The following is a 16368-nucleotide window of genomic DNA, read 5'->3' on the forward strand; positions in this document are numbered from 1 at the left end:
CCGGCTTTGAAAAACCCAGATGTTGAAAGCCAGATGCTGATTTGATATGGATGTAATGGCTGGACAATTTGGAAAGCTGTTTACTTGATCTGTTTCTGTCTTGATAATTCTGCCTGTATACTTTGAAGTTCGGGGTGCTGACCTTTTTCCCCTGACCAAGGTAAACGATATATGTCTGACTGATTAAAGTAAGCTTGTTAACCCATTTTGAGTTGCTTTCCTTTAACAAAGCAGATCCAAGAACCTGTATGGGCAGCCACCCTGAGCATGCTTGGGGTGCTTGCTGTTACACTACCACACAGCTGAAAACTCTGGCATACTAGTGCTCCCCTCTGCCTTGAGACTATGACCTAGGTCTGTGCCCTGGATCTGAGTGTGGGTAATGTGACAACGTCCTGCACCTAGTGCCAGTAAAGTGACACCTGTAATCTCCTTCTGAACAGTTGTCTGACCCCCTTACAATTTGTGAACTGAGAGCTGCAGAAGGAGCTGCTGCTGCCACTGATTCAATTGCCACCAAGACCTGCTGCTGATTTGCTTGAGTGAGGCTTGTGCTGGCACAGTCTATGCTGGACTTCACTCTGCTCTCACTCTGTTCTTTTGTGGGTTCTGTGGCTACAGAATTTGTTTTGAGATGTTATTCAAAGTTGTTTGGAAGGGAATTTGGGCAGGTGAGGTGAATCCCTGACTTTTCTCCACTATCTTGGCTTCACCCTCTGACCATATCTCTTTACCCATAAAATATGGATAAAAATTATTTTAAAGTGAACTTATAATAAAAATTTTGTGTCAATTGATGTACCCAGTTTTTCTAGTGTTAAGCTCTCCCTATTTTCTGGCTCCTTCCCTACTACCTTCAAAAAATACCAATTTTCCCTATTCCTTAAAACAACAAAAATATAAAACAAATTTCTCTGGATCTTATCATCCCCTCCAATCATTGTCTTCCATCTCTCTTTCCTTTCTCAAACTCCCAGAAAAAGCTACGTATACTTTCTGTCTTTACTTCCTCTTTTCTCACTCACTCCCCAACCTTTGGCAATCAAGCTTCTAATTTCATCATTTTACTGACACTGCTTTCTCCAAAGTTAGAAATAACGTCTTAACCGCTAATTCTGATAGTTTTTTTCAGTCATACCTCTAGACCTAACTGCTGCATGTGACAATGCTGATCACCTCCTTTATAGTCTCTCCTCCCTGTGGTTTTTATGACAATTTTTCTTGACTAGCTCTCTTCCTATCTAACTACTCCTTCTCAGTCTTCTTTGCTGATTCATGATTCAGTTCACAGTCCCTGGATGCTCCTCAAGGATTTGTCTTAGACTCCTTATTCTTTTCCTTCTATACTTTCTCACTCTTTTTTTAAAAGCAATTAGGGTTAAGTAACTTGCTCAAGGTTACACGGCCAGTTATTTCTGGGTGTGGTGCTAAGTGTCAGAGCCCAGATTCAATCCCAGGTCATCCCGACTCTGGGGCCGGTGCTCTTACTCACTGTGCCACCTGGCCACCCCTAAGCAATTGGGGTTAAGGAATTTGCTCAAGGTTACACAGGCCAGGTGTTTCTGGGTGGGTGCTGAGTGTCTGAGCCCAGATTCAATCCCAGGTCATTTCGACTCTGGGGCCGGTGCTCTTACTCACTGTGCTACCTGGCCACCCCTACTTTCTCACTCTTAATGAACTTATCAACTTCCATAGGCACAATCATCATTTTTATACAGATGACTCTGAAATCTATATATCCAGACCCTGACTCTACCCTGAGCTTCAATCTCACATCATCATTTATATATTGGGCATTTCAAATTTAATGTCTGGGAGAAATCTCAAACTCAACATGTTCAAAACTGAACTCATCATGTTTCCCCCAAAATTTTCCCCTCTTCCAAACTTCAAAAGCACCACCCTCAAGTCCCTAGAGTTCATAATATTGGTGACCTTAACTCCACTTTCTTTCTTATATCATGTATCCAAAAAGTTGTCAAATCTTACTATTTCTATCTCCACAACACTTCTCAAATCTGACTCCTTGCTACCCATGTATTTACCACCTTAGATCAAGCACTCATGTCCTCTTGACTAAACTATTGCAATTGTCTCCTCATTAGTTCCCCTGACTCAAGTCTCTCCACTTTTCAGTCCTTCTTCCATACTGTTACCAAAATTATTTTCCTTAAATCTAATCCTATCATTCATCTACTCAATTAGCTCAAGTGGCTCCCTTTCGTCTCTAGAAATGTCCCTATTTAGTTTTTAATGCCCTTTGCCACCTTGCCCTAATCTATCTTTCCAGACTCAACATACATTATTCACCCTCCACTGTGATCCAGTCAGACGAGCCTTTTGTACATCCCTTATGACACCCTAACTCCTCTCTGGCCTTTACACTTGCTAGCTCTTGTGCCTAGACTATTCTCTCCTCACTTCCACCTTACAGAATGTCTCTTCCTTCAAGTCACAACTCAAGCACAACCTTCAACATGACACATTTCTTGACTGTTCTCTTTTATGTATATAGCCCTGTCTTCTCAAACTTCCTTGAATTTAATTACTTTGTATTCATTCTCTCTGTATTTATTCTGTATATACTGATATATGTCCTCGCTATTTCTTCCATTAGAATATGAGATTATTGTAGGGAGGGATTACTAATTACTTGTATATGTATCCCTGGTATCTAGCACACTGCTTGGCACACAGTAGGTGACAAATACTTGGTGTCATTAGTGGCATTAGCCCATATGCCCCTGGTTCTACCACTCTTTGCAGTCTCGGGTAAATAACTAATGCCTGAGGTAGGATTACAATTCAGGCCTCATGGGTCCATTTTTTGCACCATATCACTCACTCATTCTCAGTGGGTATAGCCTGTGTCCACCATAATAAAATAAAATGTAAGTTCAAGGCCAGTGGCTTGTTTTCTTTTGTGTCTCCTGGAGGGTCCTGGGCTTTCACTACAGTGGGTAATCAGGAAACAAGAGCTGTGGGTTAAATACTACTTAAGAGAACATGAAAAATTAGCAGTGTAATCTTGGGCGAGTTACTTAACCCCAATTGCCCTCCAAAAGGCAAAAAAAAAAAAAAAAAAGAGAGAACATGGCACAAAACCTTCTTCCTCAAGTCATATAAGGAAGTTTGTATCAAACTCACAAGTGCCCTCTATACAGAAACACAGTAGCCAAGGATGGGGTAAGAGGACATGAAGATCACCTGGACTTGACTGTGATGATCTGCTGTGCTCTGTAGGGTTGACTGAACCCTGGGTTTTTCAATCACTGGGGAGGTTGTGGGTCTGTGCTAGAATCATACCAGCTATGAAGTCTCAGTGCTCCTCTTCCCACAAGCATAAATAAGATGGCCTTTATGTAACCCTATTCCAAAACAACTCAAAGCCTTGCTTTTTTTTTTTTTTTAAAACAACTGGGGTTAAGTAACTTACTCAAGGTTACATGGCCAGTTATTTCTGGGTGTGGTGCTAAGTATCAGAGCCCAGATTCAATCCCAGGTCATCCCAACTCTGGGGCCGGTGCTCTTACTCAATGAGCCACTTGGCCGCCCCAAAAGTCTTGCTTCTTAGAACCGGACTCTGAGTTTCTTTAAAAGGTATACCACCACAAACAAAGTACTTTACACTTTTACATATACAATTTCAGTTAATCATCATTACAACACAATTAGGTAGGTAGAGCAGATATTATGTGGCTAGTAGGTAACTGAAACCAAGAACAATTAAGGACTTGCCTAAGGACACATTGTGAGTCAGTGGGCACACTGTGATTAGAAAGCCTGGGCTCCTGACTGCCAGCTGTAGGCTCTTTAACAACTGTAATATTAATAACTGACATTTATATAGCATTTTAAGCTTTTAAAAATACTTTGCATACCTTATCTCATTTGAGCCTCACAACAACCCTCAGAGGCAGGTTCTACAGGCCTTACTACTGCCATTTTGCAGGTGAGAAAACTGAGGCTCATTGAAGTAAAATGACTTTGCCATGGTAACCCAGCTAGTGAGTGTTGGGTAAAGGGTTCTAGCCCTAATCTTCATGACTACATATTCAGTATTTTAGCCACCACAGCATAAGGCTACTTTTGTTAATCTAGGGGCAGGAGTAAGAGGAAGGAGAACATAACTGGAACCTACCATTGGTGATGGAGAGGTTTGCAAATGTCTGCATGACAAAATAATGAGGCAGGATCCCTGGCTGAAATTTGGTCAAAACCTCTTCCATCACTTTGTTGATAAACCGTTTCCCCACAGCTACAAGGACGCTGCTTGCAGCCTGCTGCCAATCCAGGATTAATTCCTAGATCACAGTGAATAGATATAAAAGATATTACCAACCATTCTAACAGTTACATTCAGGAAAGGCGAATCAGATCTAAATATCACTAAAAACCATCAAGAGGTAAAAAGAGAAGCAGTTCTTAAACCAATAGGGAGACCCCCATGCCTAAGATACATTAGTACCTCAGTGTAAGGTGGGGGAGAGAGATGAGATTCAAGTTTCTGTGCTCCCCACCATAACCAAGAGCCAACCTAAATGTCATGGAAAATTAAGGTCTTCACAGCAATACACTGTTGATAGAGCTATTAATTAGTATAATCATCCCAGAAAGCAATTTGGAATTATACTAAAAAAGCAGCAAAAATGTCACTTTTCACCCAAAGATATGTGCCCCAAGGTGAACAAAGACAACAAGAAAAGTTCCATATGCACAGAAGTACTTTTATGATATAACAAAGAATTGAAAACAAAGTTAAGTGTCTATCAAATAGGGAATGGCTAAACTGTGGTATGTTAACATAATACCACTGCAATATAAAACATGATGACTATGAAGAATTCAGGGACTCTGGAAGACTTATATGAATTAATGCAAAGTGAAGTAAGTAAAAGCAGGAAAACAACATATATAGTGACTCTGACAATGTAAAGAAAAGGAGCAATAGCAACAAAAAACCCAACCATGAATGCATTGTAATTATAATTTAGTCTGGCCCTGGAGAACAGATACCATGTTCAATTCTGGATGCCTTATTTAAGAAAGACACTGATAAGCTGAAGAGTGTCTAGAAGAAGGCAACCAGGGTGATGAAGGTATTTGAGTCCATATCATATGAAGATCAGCTGAAAGAACAGATGTTTAGCCTGGAGGACAGGAGACTTAGTAGCTGTCTTCAAGTATTTGAAAGGCTGCAATATATAGGAGGGCTTAGATTGGTTCTGTTTGGTCCCAGAAGACAAAATTAGGAATAATGGGTAGAAATGGCAAAGAGACAAATTTAGGCTTAAGCAAAAACTGCCCCCAAATTAAAGCAGTACAAAAGTGACATGGGCTGCCTTCAGAGTGGTAGGTTTCCCCAATTTGGAGGTCCTTCAAGCAGAAGCTGAATAGCAACTTGTCAGGTGTGTTAAAATGGGAATTCCTTGCATATATAGGTCATACTAGATGGCCACTGAGGTCACTTCAAACTCTCACATTCTGTGATTCTATGAAAATTTACCCCCCCTTCTTTTTTGCAGAAGTGGAGGGCTAAACTGTCAGACTGAATTGATGTTAACTTTTTTTTTCCAAAATCTTTTTTTCTTCTTTAAAAATATTTGTTATAAAGGATGACTTGCTGGGTAGGGAAATAAGAGGGATGTATTTGGAAATGAAAGTGATATAAAAGCAAAAGATTATCAATAAAATTTAAAAGAAAAAAAAACACTACAGTTTCTCAAGAGTCTGGAGAAAGTAAAGAATAAAGAACAGGCATCATTAAACATAGTTTCACAGACCCCTGGTGTGCCCATGCAACTATCAGCTAAACAGTTTCTAGGGAGAAGCAAAAAAAAAAAAAAATCAACATGTGACCAAATGATTGACTATGTGCCAGAACACACTCGTCATCACTCTTGTTGCAGATCAAATGAATTCACTGAAATCACAGAATGTCAGAGTTAGACAAGATCAAGTGATCATGCAGTCCATTACCCTCATTTGATTAACAGGGAAACTGAGGTCGAGGCAGGGTAAATGACTTACATAAGGAAACAAGGTAAATCAGTGACATAGCCAAGATAAGAAACTAAGTCTTATAACTCCTGATGAGAGCTCTTTCCACAGTATACCACGGTGAATTTAATATAAAGGTTAATTGAAAAGTTAGGAAGTAAATATCAAGATGCCTGAAGTGCTCCACAGCACTGCATGCCTGAATTCACACCCCCTTCTCTGAGATCCAGAAACTGTGTAGAGAATAGGGTTTGATGGACAAAGTATAGTCTTCCAAGGAGCAATGGTTCCCACTATGACTCCTATGGAATATTAAATACTATGCACTGGCTTTGTTTCCCCACCTGAAAAACTCAGTTTATTCTGCACCCAAACCTCGGGGTTTGGACCGGACTCAGGTACTTTAAGAGGATTAATACATACCCCTGGGTCTTCTAGAGCAGTGGGATCAAATTCAGGTGATACATTAATTTTTAAAAATACAAATTAATATTATCTATGCTGTATTGTATTTTTATTTATTTTGTTAAACATTTCCCAATTACATTTTAATCTAATCCTCCCAGCACTGGGGAGTATGTGGGCCTGGATGCATGGGCGGGGGAGGGGTGAATAATTTGATACCTCTGTTCCAGAGGATACCCTTAAACTCAGAGAAAGCAAACAGTAGAGAAACACTTTTTCATTATTTTGGTGCTTTTGCTAATGTAGGAACTGTAGCTAAAGACAGAATTTACTGGTAAAATAAGCAGTTCATTCTTCAAGGCAAGTGAATAAGAATATAAAAACTGCTTAGTGCCTGCAGCTCTTACCTTAGATTTGGTCATTTCATTTGAGGCCAAAATAATAACGATCTTGGCTGTGCACCGATCCAGCTCATCTATGTTATTCTTCACAATTGTTTCCATGGCCTTCAGGATAATGACTCGGTATGGGTATGCCAGCTAAGAAGAAAGAACATTCCACAAATTAAGCTGAGAGGTCCACTATTCAGTGAAATGTTCTGGAAGGAGACTGAAGAATTCCTATACATCCATTTGACACATGGCAAAGGCTTCTCACTGTAAGGGTTATGGGATTTAAAGATCTTCCATGCCCCATTGGACTTGCTGACGTAAAGGAAGGGGCGGAGCAAGAGGAAGCAGAAGCCAAACTAGAGTTCCTGCAATGGCTAGCAGTGGTGGCGAAGGCGGCAGCAGCAGCAGAGGCAGCGGCGGCAGCAGCGCGAAGCCCTTTTTGAGTCAGGCAGAATTTCTGCTAAGGACTCCTGCTGAGGGCTGCCAAGGGCCGGAGCTGCTGGGAGCACACTTCCTGGACATTGGGTGGTTGCTGTGAGTGGGGAGAGGAGGACCTTTGCCTGAGGTAGCCTGTTCTGTTTTAAAAGGCTTGAGAATGTGGGTGCTTTCTACTTTATCTACCTGTGCCAATGTCATAACTATTCTGATGGCTTTCACTTTCTGGTTTTGGGACTCAGTCTTTTGGTATTTTAATAAATTTTCTAGCTTATTCCCCCATATGGCAAGCCTGATGTATTTTGTGATGGATAATTATATCAGCATATCTGTAATTTCCATAGGCATTGTGAATATGGCATTGCTGATACACTCACTCAGGCAGAAAAAAAGCAAAAGTGAATTAGGCAGACTTTGGCCACAATAATCACAGCCAGTGGTTCTCTTGGATACTGCTTGCCATTTCAGGCTACACTGTTGACTCATCTGTGCAGTCTTTTCTCTACTATGCCACATAAACCTCTTCACTCTAGAAGCTTTTTCCAACCCTCATATCTCATTTTTAATGTTGGAAATATCCTCTGCCCCTGTGGTCTCACCTTTTTTTTCCCTGAAAATATTTTATTTTAATACAATTACATGTAAAAAGTTTTTAACATTCAGTTTTTAAAATTTTGAGTTCCAAATTTTCTCCTTCCCTCCCTCCTTCCTCTACTCCCCCTTGAAAAGGCAAGCAATTTTTTTTAACTATGCAAAACATATTTCCATACTAGTCATAATGTGAAAGAAAAGACAGATTTTAAAAAAAACCATGAAAAAATAAAGTAAAAAACATTATGTTTGGGGCAGCTAGGTGGTGCAGTGAATAGAGCACTGGCCCTGGAGTCAGCAGGACCTGAGTTCAAATTCGGCCTCAGACACTTAACACTAGCCATGTGACCTTGCGCAAGTCACTTAATCCCAAATGCCTTCCGCCCCACAAAATAAAGCAAAAAAAAAAATTATGCTTCAACCTGCATTCAGATTTCATCGGTTCTTTCTGTAGAGATAGAATGCCCTTCATCGTAAGTCCATCATAAATCTTTTTTGTCTTGGATCACTGTATTGCTGAGAATAACGAAGTCATTCCCAACTGATACTAATATAATATTATTACTGTGCACGATGTTCTCTCCTGGTTCTGCTCACTTCACTTTGCATCAGTTCATGCAAGTCTTTCCAGGTTTTTCTGAAAGCTTCCTGCAAGTCATTTCTTAACAGCATAATAGGATTCCATCAAAATCATATACCACAACTTGTTCAGTCATTCCCAAATTGATGGGTATACCCTCAATTTCTTTTTTTTTTTTGCTTTTTTGGAGGGCAATTGGGGTTAAGTGACTTGCCCAAAGTCACATGGCTAGGTTTGTCTGTGTGTGTGTGTGTGTGTGTGTGTGTGTGTGTGTGTGTGTTAAGTGTCTGAGGCAGGATTTGAACTCAGATCTTCCTGACTCCAGGGCCAGTGCTCCATTCACTAGGCCACCTAGCTGCCCTATACCCTCAATTTCCAATTCTTTGCCTTCACAAAAAGAGCTCCTATATTTTTGTACATATAGGTCCTTTTAAAAAATCTGTTTGGGATACAAACCTTGTAGTTGTATTGCTAGGTCAAAGAATGTAGAGTTTTATAGTCCCTTGGGTATAATTCCAAATTGCTCTCCAGAATGGTTGGATCAGTTCACAAATCTACCAACAGTACAGTGTCCCAATTTTCCCAATCCCCTCTAACATTTGTTATTTTCCTTTTCTGTCATATTAGCCAATCTGATAGATGTGAAGTGGTGCCTCAGATTTGTTTTAATTTGCATTTCTCTAATCAATAGTGATTTAGAACACTTTTTATGTGACTATAGTTTTGATTTCTTCATCTGAAAACTGCCTATTCATATCCTTTGAACATTTATCAATTGGGCAATGACTCACATTCTTATAAATTTGATTCAATTTTCTATGTTTGAGAAGTGAGGCCTTTATTAGAGAAATTTGCTGTAAAAACAATTTTCCCAGTTTTCTGTTTTCCTTCTAATTTTGGCTACATTAGTGTGTGTGTGTATGCATGCAAGACTTTTAACTTAACGTAATCAAAACCATCCATTTTACATTCCATGATGCTGTCTGGTCATAAATTATTTATCCATAGATCTGACATGTAAACTATTCCATATTCCCCTAACTTGCTTATGATATCACCATTTATGTACTCATTTTGACCTTATCATTGTATACAGCATGGGATGTTGGTATACCTAGTTTCTGCCAAACTGCTTTCCAGGTTTCATCAAATAGTGAGTTTTTGCCCTAAAAGTTTGGACTCTGGGGTTTATCAAACACTAGATTATTATGGTCATTCACTACTGTGTATTACGTACCTAATCCACTACTCTATCTCTTAGCCAGCACCAGGCTATTTTGATGATTACCACTCTGTAAAACAATTTAAGATCTGGTACTGTTAAGCTACTTTCCTTCACATTTTTTTCTCATTGATTTCCATGATATTCTTGACCTTTTGTTCTTCCAGATGAATTTTGCTTTTATTTTTTTCTAGCTCTACAATTTTTTTAGTATCTTGATTGGTATAGCACTAAATAAGTAAATTAAGGTAGAACTGTAATTTTTATTATACTGGCTCTGCCTACTCACGAGCAATTAATATTTTCCTAATTGTTTAGATCAGACTTTGTGTGAAGTGTTTTATAATTGTGTTCATCACAGTTACTGGATTTGTCTTTGCAGGAAATTAAGAAATCATTAATACAATACAAGAAAATTATGAAATGAGAGTCAACAGCCTGAACTGAGGAAAATAACACCTTAAAAAAGAGACTAATTCAAATGGCAAAAGAGGCTCAAAAAGGCAATGAGGAGAAGAAAGCCTTAAAAAGCTGAATTTGCCAGATGGAAAAAGAATCTCAAAAGCTCATTGAAGAGAACCATTCCTTCAGAATTAGATTGGAGCAAATGGAAGCTAATGAATTTATGAGAAATCAAGATGCTGTTAAACAGATCCAAACAAATGAAAGAATAGAAGGCAATGTGAAATATCTCATGGGAAAAACCACTGACCTGGTTTTAATTTAAAAAAGAGAATTTAAAAATTATTGGACTACCTGAAAGCCATAATCAAAGAAAGAACCTAGAAATCATCCTCCAAGAAATTCTCAAGGTAAAATGCCCCGATGTTTTAGAAACAGAGGACAAAACAGAGGTTGAAAGAATCCCCCCATCACCTCCTGAAAAAGATCCCAAAAAGAAAACTCCTAGGAATATTATAGCCAGGTTCCAAAATTCCCAGATCAAGGAGAGAATATTACAAGCAGCCAGGAAGAAACAATTTGAATATTGTGGAAACACAGTCAAGATAACTCAGGATCTGGCAGCTTCTATACTGAGGGATCGAAGGGCTTGGAATATGATATTCCGGAGGGCAAAGGAGCTGGGATTAAAACCAAGAGTCACCTACCCAGCAAAACCGAGTATCATGTTTCAGGTGAAAATACGGACATTCAGTGGAATAGAGGACTTTCAAGCATTTTTGATGAAAAAACCAGAGTTGAATAGAAAATCTGACATTCTGATACAAGAAGCAAGAGAAGCATGAGAAGGTAAACAGGGAAAAGGAATCATAAGGAACTTATCAAAGAAGTTGAACTATTAACAGTCCTACATGGAAAAAAGATAATTGTAACTGATGAAACTTTTCTCAGTATGAAAATAGTTGAAGGGAATAGAATTTTATATATATATATATATATATATATATATATATATATATACACATACACACACATATATGTCTATATCAGAAGGTATACAGGCGTACGAATACATATGTGAACGTGTGTATATATGTTTACAGGTTATACATAGATAGAGGGCACAGGACCAATTTAATAGGAAGAGATGATACTTAAAAGGTGAAATTAAGAGGTGAGAGAAGAATATAATGAGAGGAGATGGGGAGAGACAGAATGGGGTAAACTATCTCATATAGAAGAGGCAAGGGAAAATGGTTACAATGGAGGGGAAGAATAGGAAGGCAAAAGGGAATGGGTCAACCTTATTCTCATTGAATCTGGCTTGGGGAGGGAATGAAATACACACTAAATAGGGTATCTCACCCTACAGGAGCATGGGGGGAAGGGGATGAGAGGGGGGATGATGGGAGGGAGGGCAGGCTGGGGGGGAGGGAAGCTGGAAGCACCCACTTTTGAAAAGAGACGGGATCAAAGTAGAGAATAGAACAAGTGGAAGGTGGGATAGGAGGGAGGGAAATATAGTCAGTCTTTTACAATATATCTACTATGATAATGTTTTGCATTAGCTACACATGTACAACCTATACTGAATTGCTTATCTTCCCAGTAAGGGTGGGTGACAAGGGAGGAAGGGAATCAATCTGGAATTCAAAGTTTTAAAATCAAATGTTTAAAAAAAAAAAAATATATATATATATATATACTATTATTAATACTATCTTATATGTAATTGGGAAAGAAGATATACAGGTACTGGGGCATAGAGATTCACCATGCCCTACTGGAAAAGTCAAAGGGGGTATGGGAGAAGATGTGGGAGAGAGCAGATTGGAGGAAGGGATATCCTGTGGGACTGCTATTTTGGGGCGGAGGGTAGGGGAAAAAATGGGGAGAAAATCTGTAACTCAAAATCTGGTAGAAATGAATGATGTAAATCAGAAGTTAATAAAGCATTTGAAAAATGAAAAAAAAAAGAAATCATTAATAACTTTGGAAATGGCAATTTCAATTGAATGATGTGGCAAGAGGTCAGAGTGAGGGAAAGTAGGTGGAGAAAGGCAAGCTATATGGTTTTCTCAAGGAGTTTAGACAGGATAAGGAGAGATACCAGAAAATAGCTAGTAGAATTGGATTGAATGAAGGATTTTTTTAGGCTAGGTGAGATATGGACATGTTTATAGGTAGCAGGAAGTAAACAGAAGATATGGAGAAACTAAAGAGAATGAGGATGATATGCAGGCAATTTTCTAGAGAAGATTATATGGCATAAAAGATGTATGGAGAGAAGTTTGCCTTGACCAGGAAAAGGGTCATTTCTTCATCTGACACTGGAATGAAAAGGGAAACATTAGGGGAAGATGTCTGAGTGATAAATGAAGAAGACGGAAAAAGGTATGGTCATGTTTTCAATTTTTTTTCAGTTCAATATGAGATGAAATCTTCAGCTAAGAAGGTAGGGAGGGGTACAGTAGAAGGCTTTAAGGAGATAAAGTCTGGAATGGTTACTGTGGAGAGTAGGGTAACAAATTACTTAGGGAAGAACAGGATGTTTGCCTTGCTGCAGCAAGGGGCCTGTTGAAATTAAATAACAGTGAGCCCAGTCAGCATAGTTTTGCGATTTATTCCAGCTTCATTCAGCAGTATAAGTGTAGTTCCCATTCCCCATTAGGATACGTAAGCTCTTTGAGGGCAAGGTCTTTCTCGCTTTTTGTATTTGTATTTCCAGTACAATGCTTGGCCCATAGTAAGCACTTAATGCTTTTTCATCCATTCAATAAAAGTGATTCAAAGCAAAGGGAAGCATTGCCTGTTTCTGGGAATCTAACAAGGGTGACTAGCTCAGGTCCTCATGTTACTTGAGGGGAAAAAAAAACACTTACACAAGAGAAAAGGGGGAAAAAATGTTGACACACAAAATCTTTTATAGCAATCAAAAATGCTTCCGTATTACCTCAGGTAGCTTAGAAGTAAAGATACATTCTTCCACTGATGCTTAAGGACAACAGAAAAGAGCACCTCACCCCTCCTAGGAACACTTTTCCCAAGCATCATGTTTTATATCAAGTAAGGAACTGGAATTGCAAGATATTAACTATAGGGAAAATAAATATACACAGAGAATAGCAGCTGCCTCAATAAGAGAAAGGAACATATAACCAACTTTCTGTAAAGTCAATGAGGCAGCACCGACAAGGAGATTTATTTTGAAGTAAAGATATGATAGAAGAAAACTCAGCAGTGACAAGACCAGACCCTGGAAATTATCTTTCTTCCTTGCACTGAGAAGCCTAGCTTCTCCCACACCTACTTCCTTGATCACATATCACAAGCTAAAGGCTACAGTACCTTCTCATGTTGCCGGAGATACTCATCACAGGCATCAAGAGTTTCTTCAGGTTTTGATTCTCCAAGGTAACACAAAGAATTGCAAAGCTGCTCTTGCACTAAAGGGTCCTTGTCTCTGACTGCATCTATCAATGTAGTGGCAAGCTCTGAAACAGAGAGTAACAAGCAGACTTTATGAATCAAGGAACACAAAGTTGTATGCACTAGCCATTTTGCCCTCAAAATTTCTAGCCATCCTAATCCAAGGCCCTTAACAATCCACAGTTTTGTTATTATAGCTTCTTACTTAGTCTCCCTGCCTTCTCTGTTACTTAGCTACAATCCATCTTATATACATCTTTCACTCAACTTTTTTTTTTTTAAAGCAATCGGGGTTAAGTAACTTGCTCAAGGTTACACGGCCAGTTATTATTTCTGGGTGTGGTGCTGAGTATCTGAGCCCGGATTTGATCCAGGTCATCCCAACACTGGAGCCGGTGCTCTTACTCGCTGAGCCACCTGGCTGCCCCTAAGCAATTGGGGTTAAGTAACTTGCTCAAGGCTACACGGCCAGGTGTTTCTGGGTGGGTGCTAAGTGTTTGAGCCCGGGATTCAATCTCCAGGTCTTCTCAACACTGGAGCCGGTGCTCTTACTCGCTGTGCTACCTGGCCGCCCCAACACTCAACTTCTTAATGTATTTTTTGTTCCAGTCAGAAGCCATGCAACCTAATCCAGCTGATCTTCCACTACTCTCTATTACCAAATTTCTGCTGTAATTATGCAAGACCTTCCATACTATGCTCAGTCCAGCCTTTACACCTTTGCTCATGCTGTTCCCCTTCCTGAAATGACTTCTTCCTTCCATTCTACCTATTTAAATCCTCTTAAACTCTTTCACGGAAACCCATCCCAATAACTCTTTCCATCATGGTCCTCTTCTTATTGATTTTTCAGGGTACTTACTATCTATAACAAAACATTACTGTACTCAATTATTTTATATTCAATACTTTATTTTGTGATTTTATAGAGTCTTCAATTTTTTCTCATGAATAACATGAAAAGTGGAAGAGCCGCTGTATGGCATATGAGTTAATTATACAGGTGTAAAAAGACTGCCTTGCTGCAATGAAGGCCCAATTAAGAGTATGTAACATAAATCTGGGTTTTTTTTTAATGTAAAAAGCATTTTATTTTCCCCAATTACTTGCAAAGATAGTTTTTGACATTCATTTTTTATAAGATTTTGACTTCCAAATTTTTCTCCTTCCATCCCTCCTCCTAAAGACAAGAAATCCAATACATTATACATGTGCAATCACATCAAACACATTTCCACATTAGTTGTGTTGTGAAAGAAATAGAAAATACAAAAAAAACACACAAAAAAGAAAGTGAAAATACTATGCTTTGATCTGCATTTAGACTCCATCACTTCCTTCTCTGGATGTGGATAGCATTTTCCATCATGAGTCCCTTGTAATTGTCTAGGAGCACTGCACTGTTAAGACGAGTCAAATATATCATAGTTAATCATCACACAATACTGCTACCATGTTTCCCTGATAATAAGACACTGTCTTATTAAATTTTTTGGACAGAAAAGCACCAGAGGGCTTATTTTCAGGGGAGGGCTTATTTTAATGAGCATTGACAGCAATTTTAATAAACAGGTAAATGTGAACAAAAAAATGTACCTTTATTCAATAATGAATTCAATAAAGAACAGGATGACGCGCTCACTGCTGCAGCTCTGATTGGATGCAGCTCGGAGTGCGGCGTGCGTTTCACCGGGGGGGGGGGGGGGGGGGGACGGTGCATACAGAGGGTACCATAATGTAGCGTGTAGCGCAGGGGATCACCTTCACTACAGTAGCAATCTCAATAGGGCTTATTTTCGGGGGAGGGCTTATTTTAGAGGAATCTTACACAGTAAGGGGAGGGCTTATTTTCGGGATAGGTCTTATTATCGGGGAAACACGGTATGTGATATAAATTTGTAGTGAATCTGGTCAGAACAATTGCCTGATTTTCTCCACCTTAGTTCAGCAGCATGTATATAGAAGTAAAGGCAGTGGATAGGAGGAGTAATCCAAGGCTGACCAGGCAAAATCACCAATAGGGTAAGAAGACAAGGGATTCAAGAAAAGAGGACAGTATAGTCAAACTGGTTCACCAAGAGGTCAAGATGGGGAGAGGAACGCACCTAGAGACCTAGGAGATTACTGTGGGGGTGGGAGTGGGGTCAAAGAACTGGAGATCAGTATATGGATAAAGAACAAGATTTGGCATTGCAAGGCAGAGAGAGAGGTGGAATCAATGAACATGGAAGTGTAGTATTGTGGGTGATGGTAAGATCAAGGGTACAACCATCATTGTTCGTGACTGAGGTGGGGTGAGGAATAAGTCATGAAAAATGAGTAAGTTGAGAAAGCAGGTGGTTAAGGTGCTTAAGGAAGTATCAATGTATATGTTGAAATCATCCAGTATGGAGGCAGGAATTGGGGAGGAGAGGAAGATTGAGCCAAGCACTGAACTCATTGAGGAAGGAAAGGAAATATCCAAGAGGTCAGTAGATATAATCTACCAGAATTTTATGGGTGGTAGATATAGGTTGAGTGAACTTCAAAGGAGAAGTTATTGAGTGATGGTGGTAAAGGGAGAACCTGGAAGTGGCAATGGGAAGAAAGGAGTAATCCAACTAACCTACTTCAACCAAGGGGAGTAAGTAAAAGTGCAACTAGAAAGGGCTGCCACGAAGAACGTGTCATCAAGGGGAAGCCAGGTCTCAGAGCCAATAGATGGAAGGAGTGGGAGAGGAAAAGATCTAAGATGAAAGCAAGTTTGTGGCCACTGGAACAAGTATTCCAGTGAGCACAGTGGAAGGTGTGGGTAGTGTTAAGAGTATGATATTGTAAAGGAGGGGTAAGAGGAATGAGCAGCTGGGGATGAAGAATGGGGTTTGAATGACAACCTCTAAGGGTTCAAAATCACTGGGATGGGGAAGATTTGA

General features: G+C 39.5%; 1 protein-coding gene across 9 annotated transcripts in view; it reads right to left on the reverse strand.

The window, feature by feature from the left end:
• MROH1 (maestro heat like repeat family member 1) overlaps positions 1-16368 on the reverse strand; it is a 183653-nt gene that overhangs the window by 125590 nt on the left and 41695 nt on the right. For 7 of the 9 annotated variants that reach the window (XM_069097030.1, XM_069097028.1, XM_069097034.1 and 4 more), the window contains 3 exons: positions 13376-13521; positions 6813-6944; positions 4142-4304 (listed from right to left, as the gene is read on the reverse strand). In XM_069097030.1, coding sequence (XP_068953131.1) covers positions 4142-4304; positions 6813-6908 — 259 coding nt within the window. In that variant the 5' untranslated portion in view covers positions 6909-6944; positions 13376-13521. Of the gene's footprint in view, positions 1-4141; positions 4305-6812; positions 6947-13375; positions 13522-16368 lie in introns of those variants that run through there. The other 2 variants (XM_069097031.1, XM_069097033.1) reach the window with 2 other exon arrangements.

The sequence above is a fragment of the Petaurus breviceps genome, unplaced genomic scaffold (assembly GCF_028583685.1).
Source record: "Petaurus breviceps papuanus isolate PSGF00001 unplaced genomic scaffold, PetGlider_PUasm1.0 350, whole genome shotgun sequence".
Lineage (NCBI taxonomy): Eukaryota > Metazoa > Chordata > Mammalia > Diprotodontia > Petauridae > Petaurus > Petaurus breviceps.